This window comes from Urocampus carinirostris, chromosome 7 (genome assembly GCF_059441175.1).
Source record: "Urocampus carinirostris isolate Australia breed hairy pipefish chromosome 7, RoL_Ucar_1.0, whole genome shotgun sequence".
In the NCBI taxonomy this organism is placed as follows: domain Eukaryota; kingdom Metazoa; phylum Chordata; class Actinopteri; order Syngnathiformes; family Syngnathidae; genus Urocampus; species Urocampus carinirostris.
The window spans coordinates 11,680,317-11,703,143 of NC_142355.1; the positions used below are offsets into that span (position 1 = coordinate 11,680,317).

Genomic DNA, 22,827 nt, shown 5'->3' on the forward strand with positions numbered 1-22,827 from the left:
TATATATATATATATGTATATATATATGTATATATATATGTATATATATATGTATATATATATGTATATATATATGTATATATATATGTATATATATATGTATATATATATGTATATATATATGTGTATATATATATGTATATATATATATGTGTATATATGTATATATATATATATATGTATATATATGTATTTTTTATTTTTTATTTTATTTTTTTATTATTTTATTTTATCTTTTTTTTTTTTAGACCTGCGAAGCTCTGAACCCGCGAACATGGAACCACAAAGTAGCGACACCCTTTCAAAAATGCTTAAAAAGAAAAAAAAAAAAGAAAAAAAATATAATTTATTTTATTTTATTATTATTATTATTTTTTAGGCTTGCAAAGCTCTGAATCCCTGAACGTCGAAGTGTGAAGTAGCGAGGTCCCACTGTACTTTATTCAGATCTGGAGTACGGAAAAATAACATGCTGTGTCACGATTAAGAAACACATTTGCAGACTTTGTCGCTGTCAACTCTAAAAAAAATGTTTTTCATGTAAAAACAAACAAAATATATAATCTATAACATGAACACTTAGAAACTTTCGATCAAGTAGTCTAAATATCAGGTCTTATTTTTCTTCAGTCCGATAACGTCATATTCTGCTGTTATCGGTCTGATAACTATGAGTCTTGTTATTATCCATCCACTATCTGTACCGCTTATCCTCAGTAGGGGGTGCTGGAGCCCATTCCAGCTATTTTGCGGCAGTGGGCAGGGTACACACTGAAATGGTTTCCAGCCAGTCACAGTTAACTTATAATCTTCCCGTATTTGATTTGTTGTTTGATCATTTTGAATTGTGTACGCCGCATACAATTATCTTTTTTTGTTAAAAAGACCGATCTCGTCTTGCCCATTACGCTCTAATTCGGATCGTCAGGTCTGAGATCAAGAGACTCTTGATGATATGTAGGCACTTAGAGTACACTTAATATTAAAGTTAATGTAACTTTAAGTAAACGTATAACAAAAAACATTTTTACAGGAAAAAAAAGTATATTTGTTTCACCCGTGGTAGTTTGCAGGTGCAAACTGGACAAGCTGATGCTGGCGATGAGCAGTCATAAGACGTTAGCGGTCTCGAGCTGTCTCTAGTGATGGCCTCAGGGACTACATTTTTCTTAGTATAGTCAGGTAGATTTTATAAATCGTAAACCCAAAATCCTCGAGTGTAAAGGTGCTAGTACAAAGAGGTACTACTGTACTTTGAAAAGAACGTAATCAGGAAAGTAACCTGCCTAGTTTTTGGGAGTAACTATAGCAATCCTGTTCAACATGTTGTTTTTTGGTCTTTTTTTTGTAGGCCAGAACCATGACAGGAAAAACCAAAACTCAACAGTTCGTCCCCAGTCTTTAAGTGAAAAGGCATCCAACCGAATGTCCCTCAGTTCAGACAACGAAGGTCCCCAGCCAGAGCCACCACCTTCCCGTTTGTTAAATCAAGCAAACCCAGACATCTGCGAAGAAGAAGGAGAAAATGCCTCTTCCACCCAGAAAGCCCCTGAAAGTACGAAATCATTCCCTGAAAGTGGCGTAAAACTATACCATGTGACAGAAACAAAGACCACAAAATCCACCCCTGACGCGCAAAGTTTACCAAAACTTGAAGCGCCGGAGTTGTCGAGATATGACTCGGTCAAAAACACTGAGGCTGTTGATAAACAAACTCAACTGGATCCGAAAGGAGTCAAGGACGGTAAGAGTGGACACAATGATGACAGTGATGCAGAGACTGTCTATCAATCAGCCAACGAAGAGGAAGATCCTGAGTATACAGAAGAGAGAAAACGAAAAGAAGAAGAAGCAAGGGAGCAAGGTGAGACATATTACCGTAAATTCCGTACTATAGAGCGCACCTGATTATAAGGCGCACCCACCACATTTCGGGAGGAAAACCGATTTTGTACATACACAAGCCGCACCTGTATATTAGCCGCATGCGCCCACATTGAAAAAATGCAACACGAACACAAAATTAACCCAGACCCGACACAGTCCAAAACTCACAGCCGGCATAATGAACGGAAAATGATGCCGGTACTTAAGGTTTGATGCAGACCTGCAGAGTCCGGGTGCCCGTTGAAAGTAATCCAAGGAAAAAAGTGTATATTTCCAAAGGTAAGGGTGGGAAAAATATATATCCACTATTGTCGGCCGCGTTCACAAACACGTCTCACCTTTACTCCACTTCCCGTCAGCCCGCATTTGCCCCACCCCTTCTTTCTCAATTGCACGTGCAAAACATATCAGAATAAGTTTCTAAAATAAATACATTACAAAAATATACAGTTGCAAATACATATTATACATGGTTACACATATTTACAAAGAAAGACGGTACACAGAGAGAGTTTTCAAAGCTTCATAATAACATTATAACTTTCATCCCAAACCGTGCCTGTGAAGGGTAGCAAAACGCTACTAGGAACACGCTCGCAAAACAGTAAACGGGTCTGTTAAAAAAAACATACCGTTCATGTAGAAATCACGGCAAACCGTCCTCATCTTCCTCCTTATAACTGACGTCATTAAAGTCGTCTTCCTTTAGTATGGGAAAGAGACTTTGTCATATAGACGTCGTCTCACGCTCCCTTCTTCCAAAACACACTAGCAACTCGCTCGCAAAGTAAAGTTTACGTGCAGTAGCTCTGTTTCCTTCTTTATCAGACTGCTCGATTGTGTTTAGCTTGAAAGTTGCGTCATGTGCCTTTTTTTTTTTTTTTTGCAATTTGCATGATGAGGATATGTCTACGCTAATTTAACTTGTGCACAAGCTAAGAAGTTGCAGTCTTCCTCGGCGCATATATACCACCGGTCCTTAGAAAAATTACATAAATTGGCTGCATCACTGAATAAGCCGCAGGGTTGAAAGTTTGGGGAAAAAGTAGCGGCTTATAGTCCGGAATTTACAGTAACTGAATTATATCACTGATCATAAGGCGCACCCCCCAAAAACAGTGTTTTGTTTTTTCTAATGCACAAGGCGCATCGGACAATCAGGCACTTGAAATTGAGACTTAAGTGAGATCCATGACCGTTGGACTCTTTAAACACTTACGGTATATAGCAGTGCAATAATTGATAAATTGACAAGCAGAATTGGGTAGGGTTACTTTAACTTAATTACTTTCAATTACTTTTGGATTACTCCAATACCAAATATGCTTAAAAAAGACGAAAGAAACTGAATATGAATAAAATTACTAAATTTTGTGCAGGCTTGGGGAGTCACGGAATACATGGAACTGCAAAAATGATGTTGGCAAGCTGTTTGGATTTATTTTCATTTAGTTTGTATCGCATTTTATGTTAGTTTTGCCGGAGATCAAAGAGATCAAAGCCAGGAGAGAAAGCTTACCACGTGTTGTGAGTCATGATTTTATTCATATTTAGTTTCTTTTATCTTTTATTAGCATATTTGGTATTGGAGTAATCCAAAAGTAATTGAAAGTAATCAAGTTAAAGTAACCCTACCCAACCCTGTAGATGATATATAAACATGCATTAGAGGTTGTATCATTACCACACTATTTTTTCAGTGCAAGAAAGACTGATTTGTATACTTCATTCTAATAGGCTAAACAATCTCTCCACTTCTTCACCTGTGTATCAATAACATGCTCGGTTAAATATGTATACATTCATAAAACAGCTTGTATAGTACTTTGTCGAAAGACTTTCTATTACTGTCTTTTGCAACGTTATTGACGCACAGGTGAAGAAGTGGAGAGACTTTTTAAGAATGCACTATGCAAATCAGTGTTTCTTACACCGTGAGTAAGAATAGCGTGATAATGAGATAAGCTTGAATGCCTTTTCGCATGTCATCTGTGCCACTGGTTGTCTAATGGTAAAGTGTAGGCATGTCGACAAAAATTGTTCAAACCTCATCTTGTTAGAAAATCTCATCTCATTAGCCGTACCGCTTATCCTCAGTAGGGTCGCGGGGGGCTGGAGCCCATCCCAGCAATCATCGGGCAGTGGGCAGGGGACACCCTGAACTGGTTGCCAGCCAATCGCAGGGCACACAGGGACAGACAACTCATTCGCTCATTCACACCTAGGGACAATTTGGACCGGCCAATTCACCTGAAATGCATGTCTTTGGAATGTGGGAGGAAACCGGAGTGCCCGGAGGAAACCCACGCAAGCACGGGGAGAACATACAAACTCCGCACAGAAAGTCTGGAGCTGGATTTGAACCCACGCAGGTTCCCACGACATGAACTGTGCCGCACAAGCGCTAACCACTGCGCCGCCGTGCTGCCCTTGTTAGAAAATGATATAATGAAATTGTGAATATGTTTAATTGCGGTTAAGTGTCGAAAAAAATTGTTGAAACCTCACATTGTTTATTTGCTGTTAAAAGTGTCAATAAAAACTGTTCAAACTGAAAAAAAACAGTTGCATGCAATGCATTTTGATTTGAATAAGTGACGACTATCGCTTGATCATCATTACACAAATACAGAGTATAATGTTAAACCTCATGTAGTAATACTTCCCTATAAATACTGTATGCATGAATACTGAAACATTTCCAATCTCATTTATCATATTTTGCAGTATATAAGGCGCACGGGGTTATAATGCTCACTTTCACATTTCTGGCTAATTTTGGGTTTTTTGGGTGCGCCCCATAGTTGAGAAAATACGGTAATTCGGCCCTGCGATAGGAAGTCCTCACAGGATTACAAAAAACATATTTTGCATGAAACTTTAGAATTAAAAAAAAAAAAAAAATCTGCATTAGTTTCTAGGTTTGAGAGTGGTTCTATTGTGTTTTCTGCTTCGAGGACGGAGGAAAGAAGAAGAACAGAAAAGAAAGGAAGAGGAGAAAAGAAAGATGAAAGAAGAAGACTTGAGGAGGCGGAGGGAGGAGGAAGTGAAGAGGAGGCGAGAGGTGGTGGCCAGGGTCAGCAAGCAGGCCAAAATGTCATCCAAAACGTCGGACCAAGAGCAGTCGAAAAGCAAGAAGTTCCGCAACCTATTTTCTTCTGACAATGAATACAGTTCTACAGGTTTGTTACCTCTTGTGTTGTGTTTTCCTCTGAATAAGACATCTTAATACTGTGTATCATACAAGGTTTAGGGACGTATATTGAATTCCATTGCTATAATATATTCAATATACAGTGGGACTTCGGTTTTCGAACGCCTCTCAGTTCGAACAAATCGGTTCTCGACCAAACATTTCGAGAAATTCTTGCTTCGCTTTTCGTTCAAAAAATCGGAGTTCGAACGCCGGTACGATAGGGGCGATGCTGAGCGGCGTACGACTGTAGATTGCCCCCACCCCTCGTGAAGAACCACCCTCTTGAGCGCGCACTCCTTTTTGCTTTCGTTATTAATATCGGTGAACGGAGTGTTTTAACCCCTAATTATGCCTAGGAAGAAGGTTGGTGCAAGCAGCAGTTGCTTCAGGTGAAAAAAGAGGAGTAGTGCGTACAACTATTGCATTTAAGAAAGAAATAATAGCAAAATATGAAGAAGGTGTGCGAGTTTCCCTTCTTTCAGGAATAGAGCATGGCTTCTGCCGACCGGTAAGAAATCCTATTCATTATTCTTTTCTTTATCCTTTAACCGCTCACCACTTGTTGTGGAGACCCGGGTGCTAAATGACGGGTAAACGACCTGATTTTTTAATTTTACACGTTCATGTTAGCGTAATCTTTCGTACGGAAGATTACGCTAACGCGAACGTACGATTAGCCTGGGTTAGCTTCATGTGTCATGATTACCCAAGTGGAGCCACCTGGGGTAATCATGTGGCGCGCTGGAATGTGCTTCCTGATTGGTTAATGCTCCCTTTTTAAACGCGTTACGCGGAGAACTCTTTGTCGGAGGATTACTTCTGTACCCCGTAAGACTCTCCCGATTACCTGTGCCTTCTTGTTTACCTGATTCTGCCTGCCTGCCTCCGATCCGACCTGCTTCCGTCCCACGCTACGATCTTCTCTTCAGTCCCGGTAAACTCGACCTGCTTCCGTCCACGCTACGATCTTCTCTCCAGTCCCGGTAAACTCGACCTGCTTCCGTCCCACGCTACGATTGGCTACGTGTCCCGAAGTTGTCTTCACGGCGTTGCTGCTGACGTTCGACGGTCATCGCGTCTCCCGCTAACCCTGTACGCTTCCCCAAATAAAAGACTTGTAACGAACGCTCTGGGGTCTCCTGCTCTGTTCTGGTCCGCCCTGACATCATGTTTACGTTCGTTGTGAAAATTCAGGGTGTTGGAACGGATTAAAACGATTTTACATTACTTTAAATGGGAAAAAACGACTTCGGTGATCGTACAAATCGGTTTTCGTTGTCAGAGGGACCAGAACAGAGCAGGAGACCCCAGAGCGTTCGTACAATTCTTTATTTGGGGAAGCGTAAAGGGATAGCGGGAGACGCGATGACCGTCGGACGTCAGCAGCAAAGCCGTGAAGACTACTTTGGAACACGTAGCCAATCGTAGCGTGGGACGGAAGCAGGTCGAGTTTACCGGGACTGGAGAGAAGATCGTAGCGTGAGACGGAAGCAGGTCGGATCGGAGGCAGAATCAGGTAAACAGGTCAAGAAGGCACAGGTAAATCAGGAGAGTCAAACGGGGTACAAAAGTAATCCTCAGACGAAGAGGTCTTGGCGTAGCGTGCTTAAAAAGGGAACATAAACCAATCAGGAAGCGCATTCCAGCGCGCCAGATGATTACTCCAGGTGGCTCCAATTAGGTAATCATGACATTCGTACAAAGAAATGGAACGGATTATGGTCGAGAACCGAGGTTCCACTGTATTTCAGAAATAATGGAATTTGTCCGCATAAAGACTTAATGTGGAAAACTGTAGACCAGCGGTGTCAAACTAATTTCGCTCTGGGGCCAAATGCTAGAACAAACATTTTCAAGGGGGCCGGACTAATAAATCAATGGCATAAAACTGGCCTTAACTGAAGGGCTGGGTGTCGTAACTAAATTATGATTCAGGGATGTACGATTCGATTATAAAAACATTATCATTATTATTTTTTATTTTTATTCTTCGATATCTTTTTTCTTTCACAAAGTTTTAAACTCTTGTAGTCTCATCTCATCTCATTAGCTGCAGCACTTATCCTCAGTAGGGTTGCGGTGGTGCTGGAGCCCATCCCAGCAATCATCGGGCAGTGGGCAGGGGACACCCTGAATTGGTTGCCAGCCAATCGCAGGGCACACAGGGACAGACAACTCGCTCATTCACACCTAGGGACAATTTGGACCGGCCAATCCACCTGAAATGCATGTCTTTGGAATGTGGGAGGAAACCGGAGTGCCGGGAGGAAACCCACGCAAGCACGGGGAGAACATACAAACTCCGCACAGGAAGATTTGAACCCACACAGGAGGTTCCCAAGACCTTAGAACTCTGCCGCACACGCGCTAACCACTGCGCCGCCGTGCTGCCCAACTCATGTAGTATTTATTGTAAAAAAAAAAAGCAAAACAACAATTTAATTCATTTCCACTACAGTTTATTTAACTCGGAGAAACTCATGTAGACTAGAAAGTACAAAAAATAGCACAAAATTACTAATTTAATTAATTTATGTAATGATTAAAAGTATTTCTGCTTATTAGTTGTATTTTTTAATGAACATGTTTTCCTAAATATGGGAACTTGGTTGTTAGTGTCAAGAACCGGAACAGGATCAGGACCAAAATGCGTGACGTTTCTCATACAAGCTTTTATTTTACGGAAATGGGGAGTCATGCACGTTAGGCAGCGGTCTGGCGTGGAAAGACAGGAAGCCACAGACCGACGAGATCGATTATCGGACAGATGGGTCGATACCGGACAGGACGGGACGGACAAGATTGATAATGAAAAAGGATATCGAAATTAAACAGGAAAAACTAGACGGGAACGAAAACTGGAGAGAATAATAAACAGGACAAAAATAGACCGGAACGAAACTGGAAATAGATATTAAATAGGACAAAATATACGGGAACAATACCGGACAGGAAATATCAAAAGGAAAAAAGCACCGAGTCGGAACTCACGTCTTGCGGGGCAGAAGTTCGTTGACGGACTGACAAAGGAGGAATGAGAGCACTGAGCTTAAATAGAAAGAAAGCCAATCTGTCAATGAGCCGCAACTGGCGTCACACGGGCGGGCCAATTGGGCACCATGGCAACCGTGACAGTTAGATTTCATATTGATTATAGAAAGGAGGCAAAGCATTTTTAAATTTCTGCAAAGACACCCAGGTGTTATTTTTTTTTAAATTGTGTATGTTTTTGTCAGTAATTTTTTGAATGTAAAATAATATAGGTATACATTCCCTCACTGTTCTCTGGTTGATTAATAGCAGTCAGCAAACACAGCTTTGGGAGTGGCGCCTGGCTTTGGTGACACCCAGTGAACAAATTTAAAACTGCAATTCATTGTTGTTTCGCGGGCCACACAAAATGATTCGGGTGGGCCACATTTTGCATGCGGGACATAAACTTTTACAAATATGTCATGGAGGAACAAAAAAAGTGACTGTGTTAGATACGGATTCATGTTTTTCAGGCGCAAGCTCCTTCGGTGTGTTTTCCTGTGTTTTGAATGGAGTGGAACAACAGCAAAGCCACAGAGCTGTGTACAGGTAAAACATTAACATATTAATTACCGTAAATTCCGGACAATAGAGCGCACCTGATTATAAGCCGCACCCACCACATTTTAAGAGGAAAACCGATTTCTTACATACACAAGCCGCAGCTGTATATAAGCCGCATGTGCCCACTTTAAAAAAATTGTAACACAAACACAAAATTGATCCACACCCGACTTTAAGTCCCGCGATTGAAACTAAATGTCCTTCATTAAAGTACACAGTCCAAAAATCACAGCCGGCAAAATGAACGGAAAATGATACCGGTACTTAAGGTTTGATGCAGACCTGCAGAGTCCGGGTACCCGTTGAAAGTAATCCAAGGGAAAAAAGGTATATATTTCCAAAGGTAAGGGTGGGAAAAATATATATCGACTATTGTCCGCCGCGATAACAAACATGTCTCACTCACCTTTACCCCACTTCCCGTCAGCCCGCGTTTGCACCGCCTCTCTTAATTCGCAAATTATATCAGAATAAGTGTCTCAAATAAATACAAATAAATACATTACAAAAATATACAGTTGCAAATACATATTATACACGGGTTACACACATTTACAAAGAAAGACGGTACACCGAGAGAGTTTTCAAAGCTTTAATAATAACGGTGCCTGTTAGTGGTAGCAACACGCTAGCAACACGCCCGCAACACAGAAAACGGGTCTGTTAAAAAAACATATCGTACTTGTAAAAATCACGGTAAACCGTCCTCATCTTCCTCCTTACAACTGAAGCCATCAAAGTACTCTTCCTCAGTGTCGGAAAGAAACAGTGTCATATAGACGTCGTCCCACGCTCCCGCAGCCTCACTCGCGCTGTCACTGTCGCTGGTGTGCCCTCCTCTCCGTCACGCAGCAGAAAAATCCACACTGGTGATGGTGGATTTTTTGATGCTGCCCCACGCTGTCAGGATCCACTGACAGACTTGCAAAAAAGTTGCCTTTCGCATGTGGCCAGTTTTAGTGAAGTTGCAGTCTTCCTCGGTGCATATATTCCACCGGTCTAAATCGTACCTTTTGTACTCGAGCGCCGCTGGCGGCCGTTAGAAAAATCACATAAATTGGCCGCATCACTGAATAAGCCGCAGGGTTGAAAGTTTGGGGAAAAAGTAGCGGCTTATAATCTGGAATTTACGGTAATTTAATTGATGTTAACCAGTCAAACCACTGATTTCGTTGTGTCCCTGATTAGGTTTGTTCCCCGTCATTCTGATGAGCTGTACCTGGAGACGGATGACCCAGTCTTAATTCTCAAACAATCTGAGGATCTGTGGTGTCAGGGTTACAACATGAGGACCGGTGCTACAGGAATCTTCCCTGCCTACTATGCAGTCAGGCTAACCCAAAATACAAATATAGGTAAAAGAATCATCCATCCATCCATTGTCTTCCGCTTATCCGAGGTCGGGTCGCGGGGGCAGCTGCGTTAAAAGGGAAGCCCAGACGTCCCTATCCCCAGCCACCTCCTCCAGCTCATCCGACGGGACCCCGAGGCGTTCCCAAGCCAGCCGAGAGACATAGTCTCTCCAACGTGTCCTGGGTCGCCCCCGGGGCCTCTTGCCGGTGGGACATACCCGGAACACCTCCCGAGGGAGGCGTCCAGGAGGCATCCTTATTAGATGCCCGAGCCACCTCATCTGGCTCCTCTCAACGCGGAGGAGCAGTGGCTCTACACCGAGTCCCTCCCGGATGACTGAGCTTCTCACCTTATCTCTAAGGGAGAACCCAGCCACCCTGCGGAGGAAACTCATTTCGGCAACTTGTATCCGGGATCGTGTTCTTTCGGTCATGACCCAAAGTTCATGACCATAGGTGAGGGTAGGAACGTAGATCGACCGATAGATCGAGAGCTTTGCCTTTCGGCTCATCTCCCTCTTCACCACGACGGACCGGTACAGGGTCCGAATGACGGCAGACGCTGCACCGACCCATCTGTCGATCTCCCGTTCCATCCTACCCTCACTCGTGAACAAGACCCCAAAATACTTGAACTCCTCCATTTGGGTACCAGTACCATGGCCTCGGACTTGGAGGTGCTTATCCAAGAATCATACATACCCAAAATAAAATAAACTATATTTTTCAGGTTTGGCATCAGTAGTGTCATGGATCAATCATTGGTATACTGGCAATTGACAGTTTTCGCATGACGTCATCCCCATACAGTATGTAAACAATTCCCTATATTGGATAGGTCCACCAAGCACAATTTGACGTTTTCTATGCAAATGTACTTTATTCATACAGCCCTTTACAAAAGTCATTTTGGTGTACTAAAATGGTTTACAGTAGCAAATAAAAGAGAAGCAATAGGTAAAAACCAAACAAAAAATATAAACAACAATGGACATTGGGCAGCAGTAGCTCAGGAGGGAGAGCGCTCGTCTTGGGATCAAGGGATCCCAGTTCAAATCCCGGCTCGTCCGTGTTCCATGTCCAAGTGTCCTTGGGTAAGACACTGAACCCCTAATACCCCCAATAAGCAGGTTAGCGCCTTAAATGGCTGCAAGGCCGCTGTTGGGAAATGTGGAGCACATTGTAAAGCGCTTTGGGAGGTCATTGACTTGAAAAGCGCTATAGAAATGCAGATCATCACCATCACATTAAAACAATACAATACAACATCGAACAAGATAACATATAACAAAGTGTCGTCATACTACTGAGTATTAAAAGCCATCTTGAAGAACTTTTTTTTTTTATCCTGGATTTAAAAAGGGCCCAGGTCAGAATGAGACCTTCTCAACAGGGAGCTGGTTCCAGAGCCTGGGGGCGGCAACAACCCAGGGTTTATATTTTGACCTGGACACTTCCAGCAGAAGTTGATCCTTCGACCTCAGAGCTCTGCTAGGATTTTGAACGGTTAAAAGCTCGGATAATAGATATTGCTGTACTGGTTTGTGTTCCGCCATCTATCCAAAATCTTACAGTAGCATGAAGATTAGGATATTTTGTCTTATTTACTGTAAGTGTGCTTTTGACCTGCTTATTCAACTCTTATCCACTTGTATTAATTACACTGATAACTGCAGGACAGGATATATATTGTCTGTCATTTTATGCTTTCTCTCTCTCTCTCTCTCTATCTCTCTCTCTCTCTCTCTCCCTCTCTCTCTTGCTGTCGCTCTCGGTCTCGCTCTCTGTCGTTCTCTCTCTCTCTGTGTCGTTCTCTCTCTCTGTGTCGTTCTCTCTCTCGCTCTCTGTCGTTCTCTCTCTCTCTCCCTCGTTCTCTCTCTCTCTCCCTTGTTCTCTCTCTCACTCTCTCGTTCTCTCTCTCTCTCTCCCTCTCTCATTCTCTCTCTCTCTCTCTCTTGTTCTCTCTCTCTCTCATTCTCTCTCTCTCTCTCGTTCTCTCTCTCTCTCGTTCTCTCTCTCGTTCTCTCTCTCTCTCATTCTCCCTCTCTCTCATTCTCTCTCTCTCGTTCTCTCTCTCTTGTTCTCTCTCTCTCTCTCTCGTTCTCTCTTGTTCTCTCTCGTTCTCTCTCGTTCTCTCTCTCTCTCGTTCTCTCTCTCTCTCTCCCTCCTTCTCTCTCTCTCTCCCTCGTTCTCTTTCTCTCTCCCTTGTTCTCTCTCTCCCTCGTTCTCTCTCTCTCTCCCTCTCTCTCGTTCTCTCTCTTGTTCGCTCTCTCTCTCGTTCTCTCTCGTTCTCTCTCGTTCTCTCTGTCGTTCTCTCTCTTTTGTTCTCTCTCTCGTTCTCTCTCTCTCTCTTGTTTTCTCTCTCTCTCTCTCTTGTTCTCTCTCTCTCCCTCTCTCTCGATTTCTCTGTTCCCTCGATTTTTCTGTTTCCCTTTATGTCTCATTCTCCTCTCTCATTCTTCTTTTTCTGTACTATTTGATCTCTCGCTCTCTCTATCTATCTGTCCTCTCTCTTGGTTGTCTTGCTCTCATTTTGTTCTGTGGCACATTCTTTCATTCTTCTATTCACGCTCTCTCGTTCTCTCAGGACCAAAGGATGGTTCAATAGAACAGTTCCTGGTGCGATTCTTGGGTTCTGTTCAAGTCCCCGTTCACAAAGGCAGTGCCGTGCTGTGTGCTGCAATGCGCAAGGTAAAAATACACAAATATCCTATACTGAATAAAAGATCTAAAGATGTGTGTGCAAGTACCGGACGAGCACTCCCCCAGCCCCCTTTCCTCAAACTTGTTCTGCCCCGAACAGCTCTGATAAAAGTAAGATAAAAGCAGATAGGCGCAGTGGAAAATCAAGCAAAAGGGCTCTCTTAAATTGGGCATAGCCTACTTAATGGAGGAAATATTTTAACATGAAACTTTTTAAGGACACCTCAAATGACGTGACCCGCCTTCAAAATCAGATTTTCTTTACTTTAACATACTCTACGCTGTATAATGTGTTAACAGGTTGCATATAACAGGCGATCATCAGGGCAGCCTCCTTCGGCCTGCGTGGTGGAGGTTAGTGCGAGGGGGGTGAAAATCAGCGTCCAGGATCAGTGTCACTCGTCTCACAGGGTACGTAAACAATGAAAACCAAGCAGTTTTTCTGCATGGATTTTCTAATGGTCTTTGTCTCGCCTCAAGGGGGAACAGTGTTTCAATTTCTTTCAATTGAAAAACATCTCATTCTGTGGCTGTCATCCAAAACATAGCAGGTAAGTTGGGCTGAGCAGTTTCCAGCAGTGGATGAAATACTTGATTTTTTTAAAGCAATTAAAACATAACAATGGAATAGTATTTGTGGAAAAAAAGTTTTTAGTTGAAGCCTAAAGTACCGGTACTGTGAAAACGAATAGTATGGGTACTTGATCCCAATCGAATTACAGTAATCCCTCACTGTATTGCGGTTTACTATTTGCGGTTTCGCTATTTCATTGATTTCAATCGTGTGTTGTGTCCTGCATTCTGATTGGCTAGACAGTTGCCCTGCCCCTTTTCTGCCTGTGTCTACCTGTGCATCAAAAAGTTTGCGGTCGAAGTTGTACACAAACTGCTTGACATACAATACGTATGCGCAAATGTTTTTCAATTTCGAGTTTCTCTATAAGCCAGTATGTCAACAAAATGCCCTGGACTAAAAAAACATTCAAAAGGGGCGGCAGTAGCTCAGGAGGTAGAGCAATCGTTTTAGGATTAAGAGATCCCAGTTCGAATCCCAGCTTGTCCGTATTACATGTCGAAGTGTCCTTGGGTAAGACACTGAACCCCCCAATAAGCAGGTTAGCGCCTTACATGGCTGCACGGCTGCGATTGGGAAATGTGAAGCACATTGTAAAGCGCTTTGGGAAGTCATTGACTTGAAAAGCGCTATATAAATGCAGATAATTTCATTTCATTTCAAAAGGCAGTGGAAAATTATTTCTATCACCAACAAAGTTGGACTTTTCCCAAATCTAAAGGAAGCTAAAAGCATTTTTCTGCCACGTTTTTGTTTTCCCAAAGGTGTCCACAGGTTGACAACAAAATATCTTCTGAAGTAAAGGGGATCATGTCTTCAATCAATACTGTAATGCAATATAGCAGCAAGTTTATTATTTTTAAAATATAATATAAAAGTACAGAAGGTATTGGGAAAAAAAACTTCATAAAGTGTATACTTTAATTTGTTAAACAAATGCTAGAGTGTATAAATTGAGTTTGGTTTTTTTGGTTGCCATGTTTAATAGAATATTTACCAAACAAATAGATAACAGTTTCTAGTTTGCAGTTTTGGACTATTACAGCATATTTTTTTGGAACACAACCCTGTGGGAGTACTGTATCAAAGATTCATTGAAATGAAGATTATCATTAGAAATAAATATTATAGAGTGGCACCAATCTGTTTATATGGACCTGAGGCTACTAAACAAAAAGTGTCAACACAAAATGACAGCATTGTAGGATAAAATGTACAAATACGTGCTCTCAGATGTAGTAAAGTACCAGTATTACCAATGAAGTACCATACATACACAAACAATGTACAGTAATACAATGACAACCCTTTCTTAACATTCCACAGTTGGAGGTTGTATTTACTATTGTGCAGATGACACCATGCAATTTGATTTTCATGTTTATGGCAACTGACTATGAAATATTGCATTTCAGGTACTTTGGTTTCATCACTAAACATCCCGACCAGCAGCGCTTTGCCTGTCATGTCATGATGGCAGACACAACTTTACATCCTCTGGCAAAGTCAGTAGGGTAAGCAGTTATCTGATTGTCTGTTTTAATTTCTACATTATTCATTAGCACTTTAATGTATAAAACTTTATGGAGGAGAGAGAGAGACTGAAAGAGACGGAGAGAGAGACTGAGAAACTGATACTGAGAGTTATCGAGAGACAGACAGAATGAGAGACTGAGAGACAGACTTAGAGACAGAGAGAAAGACCTAGAGACAGACATTTAGAGAGAGAGAAAGAGACAGAGACACAGAGAGAAAGAGACAGAACTAGGGAAAGAGAGAAAGAGAGAAAGAAAAAGAGAGGGGGGAGACGGAGACAGAAAGGAAATCAGGGAGAGAGACTAAGAGGGAGAGAGAGAGAGACTGAAAGGGGGGGAGAGAGAGAGAGAGAGAGAGAGAGAGAGACTGTGTGAGAGAGAGAGAGACTGTGTGAGAGAGAGAGAGACTGTGTGAGAGAGAGAGAGACTGTGTGAGAGAGAGAGAGAGACTGTGTGAGTGAGAGAAAGAGAGAGACTGTGTGAGTGAGAGAAAGAGAGAGACTGTGTGAGTGAGAGAGACTGTGTGAGTGAGAGAGAGAGAGAGAGACTGTGTGAGTGAGAGAGAGAGAGAGAGAGAGACTGTGAGTGAGAGAGACTATGTGAGTGAGAGAGACTGTGAGAGAGAGAGAGAGAGACTGTGTGAGAGAGACTGTGAGAGAGACTGAGGGTATTTTTGTTACTTTCCTTGTTTATTTTCTTTTTCATTTTTCTCCCTTCCATTACATTTTTCTTCAGTTTTTATCCCTTTTTTCTGGCTTTTTATTCTTGTACTTTCCTTTTTTTTTCTCGTATTTTTCATCTTCCCTTATTTTCCTTTTAACTTCTTACTTCTCATTCCTTTTTTGTCTTGCCTTGTCTTCGCTCAGTTTTTTTCATATTTTTATTTTTCTTCTCTTCTTTTCTTTCCTTTTCCCCCTCTTTCCATTTTCCTTTTGTCGTGAGAAGCTAGGCAAAACAAGTAAAAGAAAATAATGTTCGGTTTGTGTCACTTTGAGTCTGCATTTTATTCTTCCTTGTGCTTTTTAGCACTCATTTTTAGTTGCACAACCCCGTGCACATATGGCGATCAAGTATTACACACTGTACCTTTAACTCATATTGTTTAAGTAAAATATTATTCAAAATGACATGGTGGCGACAAATACATAATATTATTTTTGTGAACTCCTTTGGAAGGATTTATACTTTAAGAACAAAAATCACAAATTATTGACTGAATGTTATGATGGCTCTAATATTCAGATATGTTTGTGTAGCGACCCTCTTTCATGCACGACACAAGGTTTCACAGTCTCTGGGTTTATTGCCTGCATTCAGTAAACAAAACAATACAAAAGTCAGGGGCATCTGTTCACGACTGCAATTATCTTCAGCGCTTACAAATTCACTCAAGCTACGGCAAGCAGACAACATGCGAGCACATTAATAATGAAACTTCCATAATAACAATGAACATAACTTTCCCACGTACCTGCATTCAGTAAACAAAACATTACAAAAGTCAGGGGCATCTGTTCACGACTGCAATTATCTAAAATATTAAAGATACAAAAAACGGGTCATCACTCAACAGGCCGCACTTCGTGGCGTGTTTGCATCAAAACACGTAGCATCATCGTTTCAAGCTGTATTGCTTTACTTCTTATTTAGTGCTTTTTTTTAATATACATCATTTAGCACAACTTATATATTTTTACATACAAAAATAATTTGCGAAAGCAGCTCATATGTCTAGCAAAATATGCATTTTTAATCCAACTGATATTGGGCACATCTTACCTTCAGCGCTTACAAATTCACTAAAGCTACGGCAAGCGCTGAAGCCCAAACGAAAAAGACAGTCGCAGACGCCCATGACTTAACAACTGAATGAGGTACTAGAATATTAACAGTAATACAACAAAAACACAGATTTTGTGAGAATTCAAAAAAACATTCAAAACAATCAAATTTCAACTCTGTTACATTTGCTATATTGTTTTTGTACTTTCTCAAAGATGTAGTTTTGTAAAAAATGTCCCATACCTGAACTGTATTCCTTTCCATCATGCAGGAAGGCTTTCCAGCAGTATTACAAAGAACACATCGGCTACTCTTGTCCTACCGAAGACATCTTCATTGAATAAGACATCTTTCCTCATCGATCAGGGTAATCCGACTCAAAATATGTCATTTTGTATCATGAACAACTACAATGTCAGTCGGAGTGATGGAAAAGTCCAACATAGAGAAGCTATCGTACCATCATGTGAAGCAAAAATCTCAAATCCTTTTTGCGCTACTATTGAGGATATAATTTTTTCCCCCACAACATTATTTTTACATTTACAGTCCTGTCAGCTTCAGCCAATTGCTACCCTCATGAAAGCCACAGTGTGTAGTGTTTAACCACTAGATGGCACTGTGCTGTAAGGTGCGAGTGAGGGCCAGTGCCACAGTATGCTGGACAAACATGGCGGCGACTTGTTAGTAGGGATACCACTATCTAAAAGAAATATACATTTCTCCACCCAAGTTTTCTTTTATAAATAAATAACTTGATATTGTTCATGATCATGTATTTTTGTCCAATATTCAAGTCAATGTTTTTTTTTTTCAAGTTTTGTACCACTTGGAGGCATGAAATATTCATACCTGTCAACCTGTACGTTTTTGCCGTAAAAAGTACGTTTATTATGCATTTTAAGACGTGTACGACGTACAAGAAAATCTGTACGGAAAAACGCAAATTTGGCAATTATGGGTACCATCCGGTATACACAGACTATCACGAAACAGCAAATCAATCACAGTCAAACGAGTTCGCCGCGGTAGCCTCTATCTCGGTATCGTTTTTTTCCGTTGCAAACGAAGCGAGCGGTTTGATGCTACTGTGCGCATGCATCTGCCGCCTCAGATTTCATGTGGTAGTTACGTAGTGAAAGGAAGTCCGTCTCTTTTTAGAGAACCGGCTTTTTCGGCTCAACTCATTAAAGAGAGCCGGCTCTCAAACGGCTCACTTGCTTTGATGCATTATATTACGAATCATTATTGCTGTATAAAGAAGTTAAGGAAAAAGGAAGTATAAAAGGAGAAAATGAAAAAAGACAGGTTTGTGGTTATCTCTTAAATCAGTATATTACCGACAATAATTTAATGCATAAAATGGGTTAATAATTTGAATAAGAAAATGTATTCTTCTACTTAATTATATTTACATGTATTTTTTCCTTCTTCAGTGAACGTCCAAGCTACTTCATTTTTGAACTTTTTTATAATAAACCTCATTCATGTCGAGCAACTCAGTATCTCACAACAACATGTTCATTAACAATATATATGATATATCGAAGCACACGCACAATACAACACGTTAAACAACATAAGTAAACATGTTTGAAAAAAAAATATGGTGTAAGATTATTTTGTATTTTGTAAGGGAAAATACAACATTTTGGAAGGGCATGGAGCCCTCGAGCTTGACAGGTATGAATATTCCACACTGTCCCTTTAATTATCGTAATTCCCCTTTTTAGGTAAATATAAACCTTACAAACACAACGTGGCGCCTATTTACTCATAGCAAGACAGACTTATTTTATTTACAAATAAACACTTGATCGAGGATAACATTTGCTAGTGTTCCGCGACAATATTAGCAATATATGGGCATGGCGAGATTGATCAAACAAAAAAATTGAGATTTAAAAAAAATAATATTTTTTTTCCCATACAAAATGTTTTTACGGCATGCAGAACTTGAAATGATCAAACGTATAAAATACAGGGAAAACATATACGTTGACAGGTATGCATTCAATGATAACTATGACATTTTACATGTACTGCAAACTACAGGTTTGGTAGGGTGCTGAAAATCCTTGAAAATGCATGAATTTCAATATTTTAATGCTTGAAATTGTTGCCATGTTTCTCAAATAGTCTGCTTAAAAATTACACTGACAGTGCTCGCTAGTAGCCTTTCTTCTATCCTGCTGATTAACGGCAGCTGGCATTAATTTGTACTTCATTGTCTTAGGAATCGTCATCGCCCACTACAGGTCGGCCCAAAAAGACATGCTACATTTAAACATGGCAAAATGAAATGTGTATTGGTACAAAGATAATGTATAAATTATGCACATTTATTACGGGCCATGTAAAAACTTAAGGTCAAGTTTCCCAGTAGTAAACTTGAATGGGAAGATTTTCCTGCAACTGAAAAATTAAGCTACCTATGACTAATTTTTACCCAACACATACAGGGAGTGCAGAATTATTAGGCAAGTTGTATTTTTGAGGATTCATTTTATTATTGAACAACAACCATGTTCTTAATGAACCCAAAAGTCTCATTAATATCAAAGCTGAATATTTTGGAAGTTGGAGTGGGGCTTTTTTAGTTTTAGCTATTTTAGGAGGATATCTGTGTGTGCAGGTGACTATTACTGTGCATAATTATTAGGCAACTTAACAAAAAACAAATGTATACCCATTTCAATTATTTATTTTCATCAGGGAAACCAATATAACAGCTCAACATTCACAAATATACATTTCTGACATTCAAAAACAAAACAAAAACAAATCAGTGACCAATATAGCCACCTTTCTTTGCAAGGACACTCAAAAGCCTGCCATCCATGGATTCTGTCAGTGCTTTGATCTGTTCACGATCAACATTGCGTGCAGCAGCAACCACAGCCTCCCAGACACTGTTCAGAGAGGTGTACTGTTTTCCTTCCTTGTAAATCTCACATTTGATGAGGGACCACAGGTTCTCTATGGGGTTCAGATCAGGTGAACAAGGAGGCCATGTCATTAGTTTTTCTTCTTTTAGATCCTTTCTTGCCAGCCACGCTGTAGAGTACTTGGATGCGTGTGATGGAGCGTTGTCCTGCATGAAAATCATGTTTTTCTTGAAGGATGCGGACTTCTTCCTGTACCACTGCTTGAAGAAGGTGTCTTCCAGAAACTGGCAGTAGGACTGGGAGTTGAGCTTGAGTCCATCCTCAACCCGAAAAGGCCCCACAAGCTCATCTTTGATGATACCAGCCCATACCAGTACCCCACCTCCACCTTGCTGGCGTCTGAGGCGGACTGGAGCTCTCTGCCCTTTACCGATCCAGCCACGGGCCCATCCATCTGGCCCATCAAGACTCACTCTCATTTCATCAGTCCATAAAACCTTAGAAAAATCCGTCTTGAGATTTTTCTTGGCCCAGTCTTGACGTTTCAGCTTGTGTGTCTTGTTCAGTGGTGGTCGTTTTTCAGCCTTTCTTACCTTGGCCATGTCTCTGAGTATTGCACACCTTGTGCTTTTGGGCACTCCAGTGATGTTGCAGCTCTGAAATATGGCAAAACTGGTGGCAAGTGGCATCTTGGCAGTTGTACGCTTGACTTTTCTCAGTTCACGGGCAGTTATTTTGCGCCTTGGTTTTTCTACACGCTACTTGCGACCCTGTTGACTATTTTGAATGTAACGCTTGATTGTTCGATGATCACGCTTCAGAAGCTTGGCAATTTTAAGAGTGCTGCATCCCTCTGCAAGATATCTCACTATTTTTGACTTTTCAGAGCCTGTCAAGTCCCTCTTCTGACCCATTTTGCCAAAGGAAAGGAAGTTGCCTAATAATTATGCACACCTGATATAGGGTGTTGATGTCATTAGACCACACCCCTTCTCATTACAGAGATGCACATCACCTGATATGCTTAATTGGTAGTAGGCTTTCGAGCCTATACAGCTTGGAGTAAGACAACATGCATAAAGAGGATGATGTGGTCAAAATACTCATTTGCCTAATAATTCTGCACTCCCTGTATATGGTGGAAGAATCGTCTCAGAAACTGATATATTTATAGTTTTTCTCAATACATAATAATCATAATCAATCACTTTCCCACCATTATGTGGAGGTTATGGAAAACTGCATCTACCTTCTGATTTTCATTTTTGAAAGTGTCAGGGAGCCACAAGGGAGCAACCAAGACCTGCATGTGGCTCCTGAGTGGGTGGAGTGGTCCATATTAGTTGGCGGTAGAAACCATCTTCCTCTGTTTAGCCAATCAGAATGCAAAACACGATGCACGATGAAAATTCGTGAAGCAGTGAACCAGCGATAACCGAATAGCAAAGTAGCGAGGTGTCACCTTACATGTAATTTGGAAGTAAGTTTTCCTTGACAAAGGATTTTAAGTATTTTCATCATTTAGCAAAGGAAGCATTTCACTTGATGAATGATGTCCTCTTTTGTCATCAGTTTACAATTATTTTCAAACGTGTCCTAAATGTAGGTACTACGAAACAGATTACAGGAGGCTTTTGGAAAACAGGAAAGACTCTTCAACCACAAAGAAGTCCAGTTGCCTTGGGGACAAGAGACGACTCTTACTACAAACTGCAGCACCTTGAAGACATATGTGAGACGGCTTGCATGCTTGATTTTGTTCTATGACTCTCGCTTGTGGTAACTGTACGGCAAATAGAGACTTCTTGATGAAAGGTTGGACCACATGTGAAATGAAGACTATCTATAATCATAATGAACTGCTCAACTAACCTGAACCATCCTAGCTTACGTCAGAATGTTTTCTTTATTATGGCAAGGTTTAAAAGGTTAAAACCTAATACATGCCTTGCGAAATTATTAGTCCTATCCCAAGGACTTTTTGTCATTTTGCCATATTTCAGGCTTTAAACTTTAAGCTAAAAAAGTGAAAATATTTTCTAAATTTCAACAACATGGGAGAGAATATCTTGTCAAGTCACCAATATTTTTCAACATTTTATATTATATTTACAACGTAATAACTAATAAGTGGGTATAGCAAGAACATGGCCCCCTGTTCTCTCAGGTAAGCCAACTGACTCCAGAAGTTCCCAGATGACTTCTGACTGATCCATTGCTGACCTAAATGAAACAATGAAAGAGTGCATTAAGTCTCAGTTTAAATGCACCTGCTCTGTGATGGGCAGAACAGACAACATTGTGAGCACCAAAGAACACACCAGGTAAGTCTGGGATAAACTTATGGAAAAGTCAAAGCAGGAATGGGATACAAGAAAATTTCACAACATCTGGAGCACTGTGCGAGCCATAATATCGAAATGGAGAGAGCATAAAACCACTGCAAACCAGCCAAAACCTGGCTGTTCCTCTAAACTTTTGATACAAACAAGGAGAAAACTAATCAGAGAAGCAACCACAAGTCACATGATCACTTTGAATGAGCTGCAGGCATAAATAGCTGGGGTGCGACCATCTGTGCACAAGTCATACTCTCAATAAATCTGCCCTTTATGGAAGAGTGGAAAGAAAAGAAAAACACCCCTTCTGACAGAATCCCATAACATTCTATGGGTTTGAGGTCTGGACTTTGGCTTGGCCATTCTAACACCTTTACATTTTTAGTTTTAAACCAGTGTTGCTTTGTTTATGATTGTTGTCTTGTTGGAAGGTGAACCTGCACTCCATTTACATGTCACTTGCAGACTCCAAAGGATTTTCTGTAAGAATCGCCCTAGATTTGGCTCCATCCATCTCCCCATCACCTCTAACGATATTCCCAGTCCTCGCTGAAGAAAAGCAACCCCAGAGCATGATGCTGCCACCACCATGTTTGACTGTGGAGATGGTGTTTTCAGGGTGATGTGCAATGCTACTCTTGGACCAAACAAAATGATTTTTATTCAGGCCAAAAGGTTCAACTTTGCTCTCAGTTGACCTGAGCACTCTGTTTGTCACTGTTGGACATTTAGGTTGACATTGGATCATTCAGAAGTAATCGGGAAACTTTTGGACTCAGGTTGCTATGCTGATCATACAGGGTGCCAATATTTTTGCAACACCTTCTTTTCAGTTTTTTTGTTGTAAATACAGTGGAACCTCGGTTTTCGAACGCCTCTCAGTTCAAATCGGAGTCCGACCAAAAATTTTGAGAAATTCTTGCTTCGCTGTTCGGTCAAAAAAATCGGAGTTTGAACGCCGGTAATGCGTGAGT

At 41.0% G+C, this 22,827-nt stretch overlaps 1 protein-coding gene across 1 annotated transcript in view; it reads left to right on the top strand.

Annotated features, from left to right (window-relative positions):
- mapk8ip1a (mitogen-activated protein kinase 8 interacting protein 1a) overlaps positions 1–21,693 on the top strand; it is a 30,951-nt gene extending 9,258 nt beyond the window's left edge. The window contains exons 4-13 of the mRNA XM_088339232.1: positions 1,352–1,864; positions 4,845–5,069; positions 8,590–8,665; positions 9,869–10,035; positions 12,620–12,723; positions 13,036–13,146; positions 13,216–13,286; positions 14,725–14,823; positions 16,898–16,993; positions 21,121–21,693. Coding sequence (XP_088195358.1) covers positions 1,352–1,864; positions 4,845–5,069; positions 8,590–8,665; positions 9,869–10,035; positions 12,620–12,723; positions 13,036–13,146; positions 13,216–13,286; positions 14,725–14,823; positions 16,898–16,970 — 1,439 coding nt within the window. The 3' untranslated portion in view covers positions 16,971–16,993; positions 21,121–21,693. The remainder of the gene's footprint in view (positions 1–1,351; positions 1,865–4,844; positions 5,070–8,589; positions 8,666–9,868; positions 10,036–12,619; positions 12,724–13,035; positions 13,147–13,215; positions 13,287–14,724; positions 14,824–16,897; positions 16,994–21,120) is intronic.
- Positions 21,694–22,827: the final 1,134 nt, after the last annotated feature.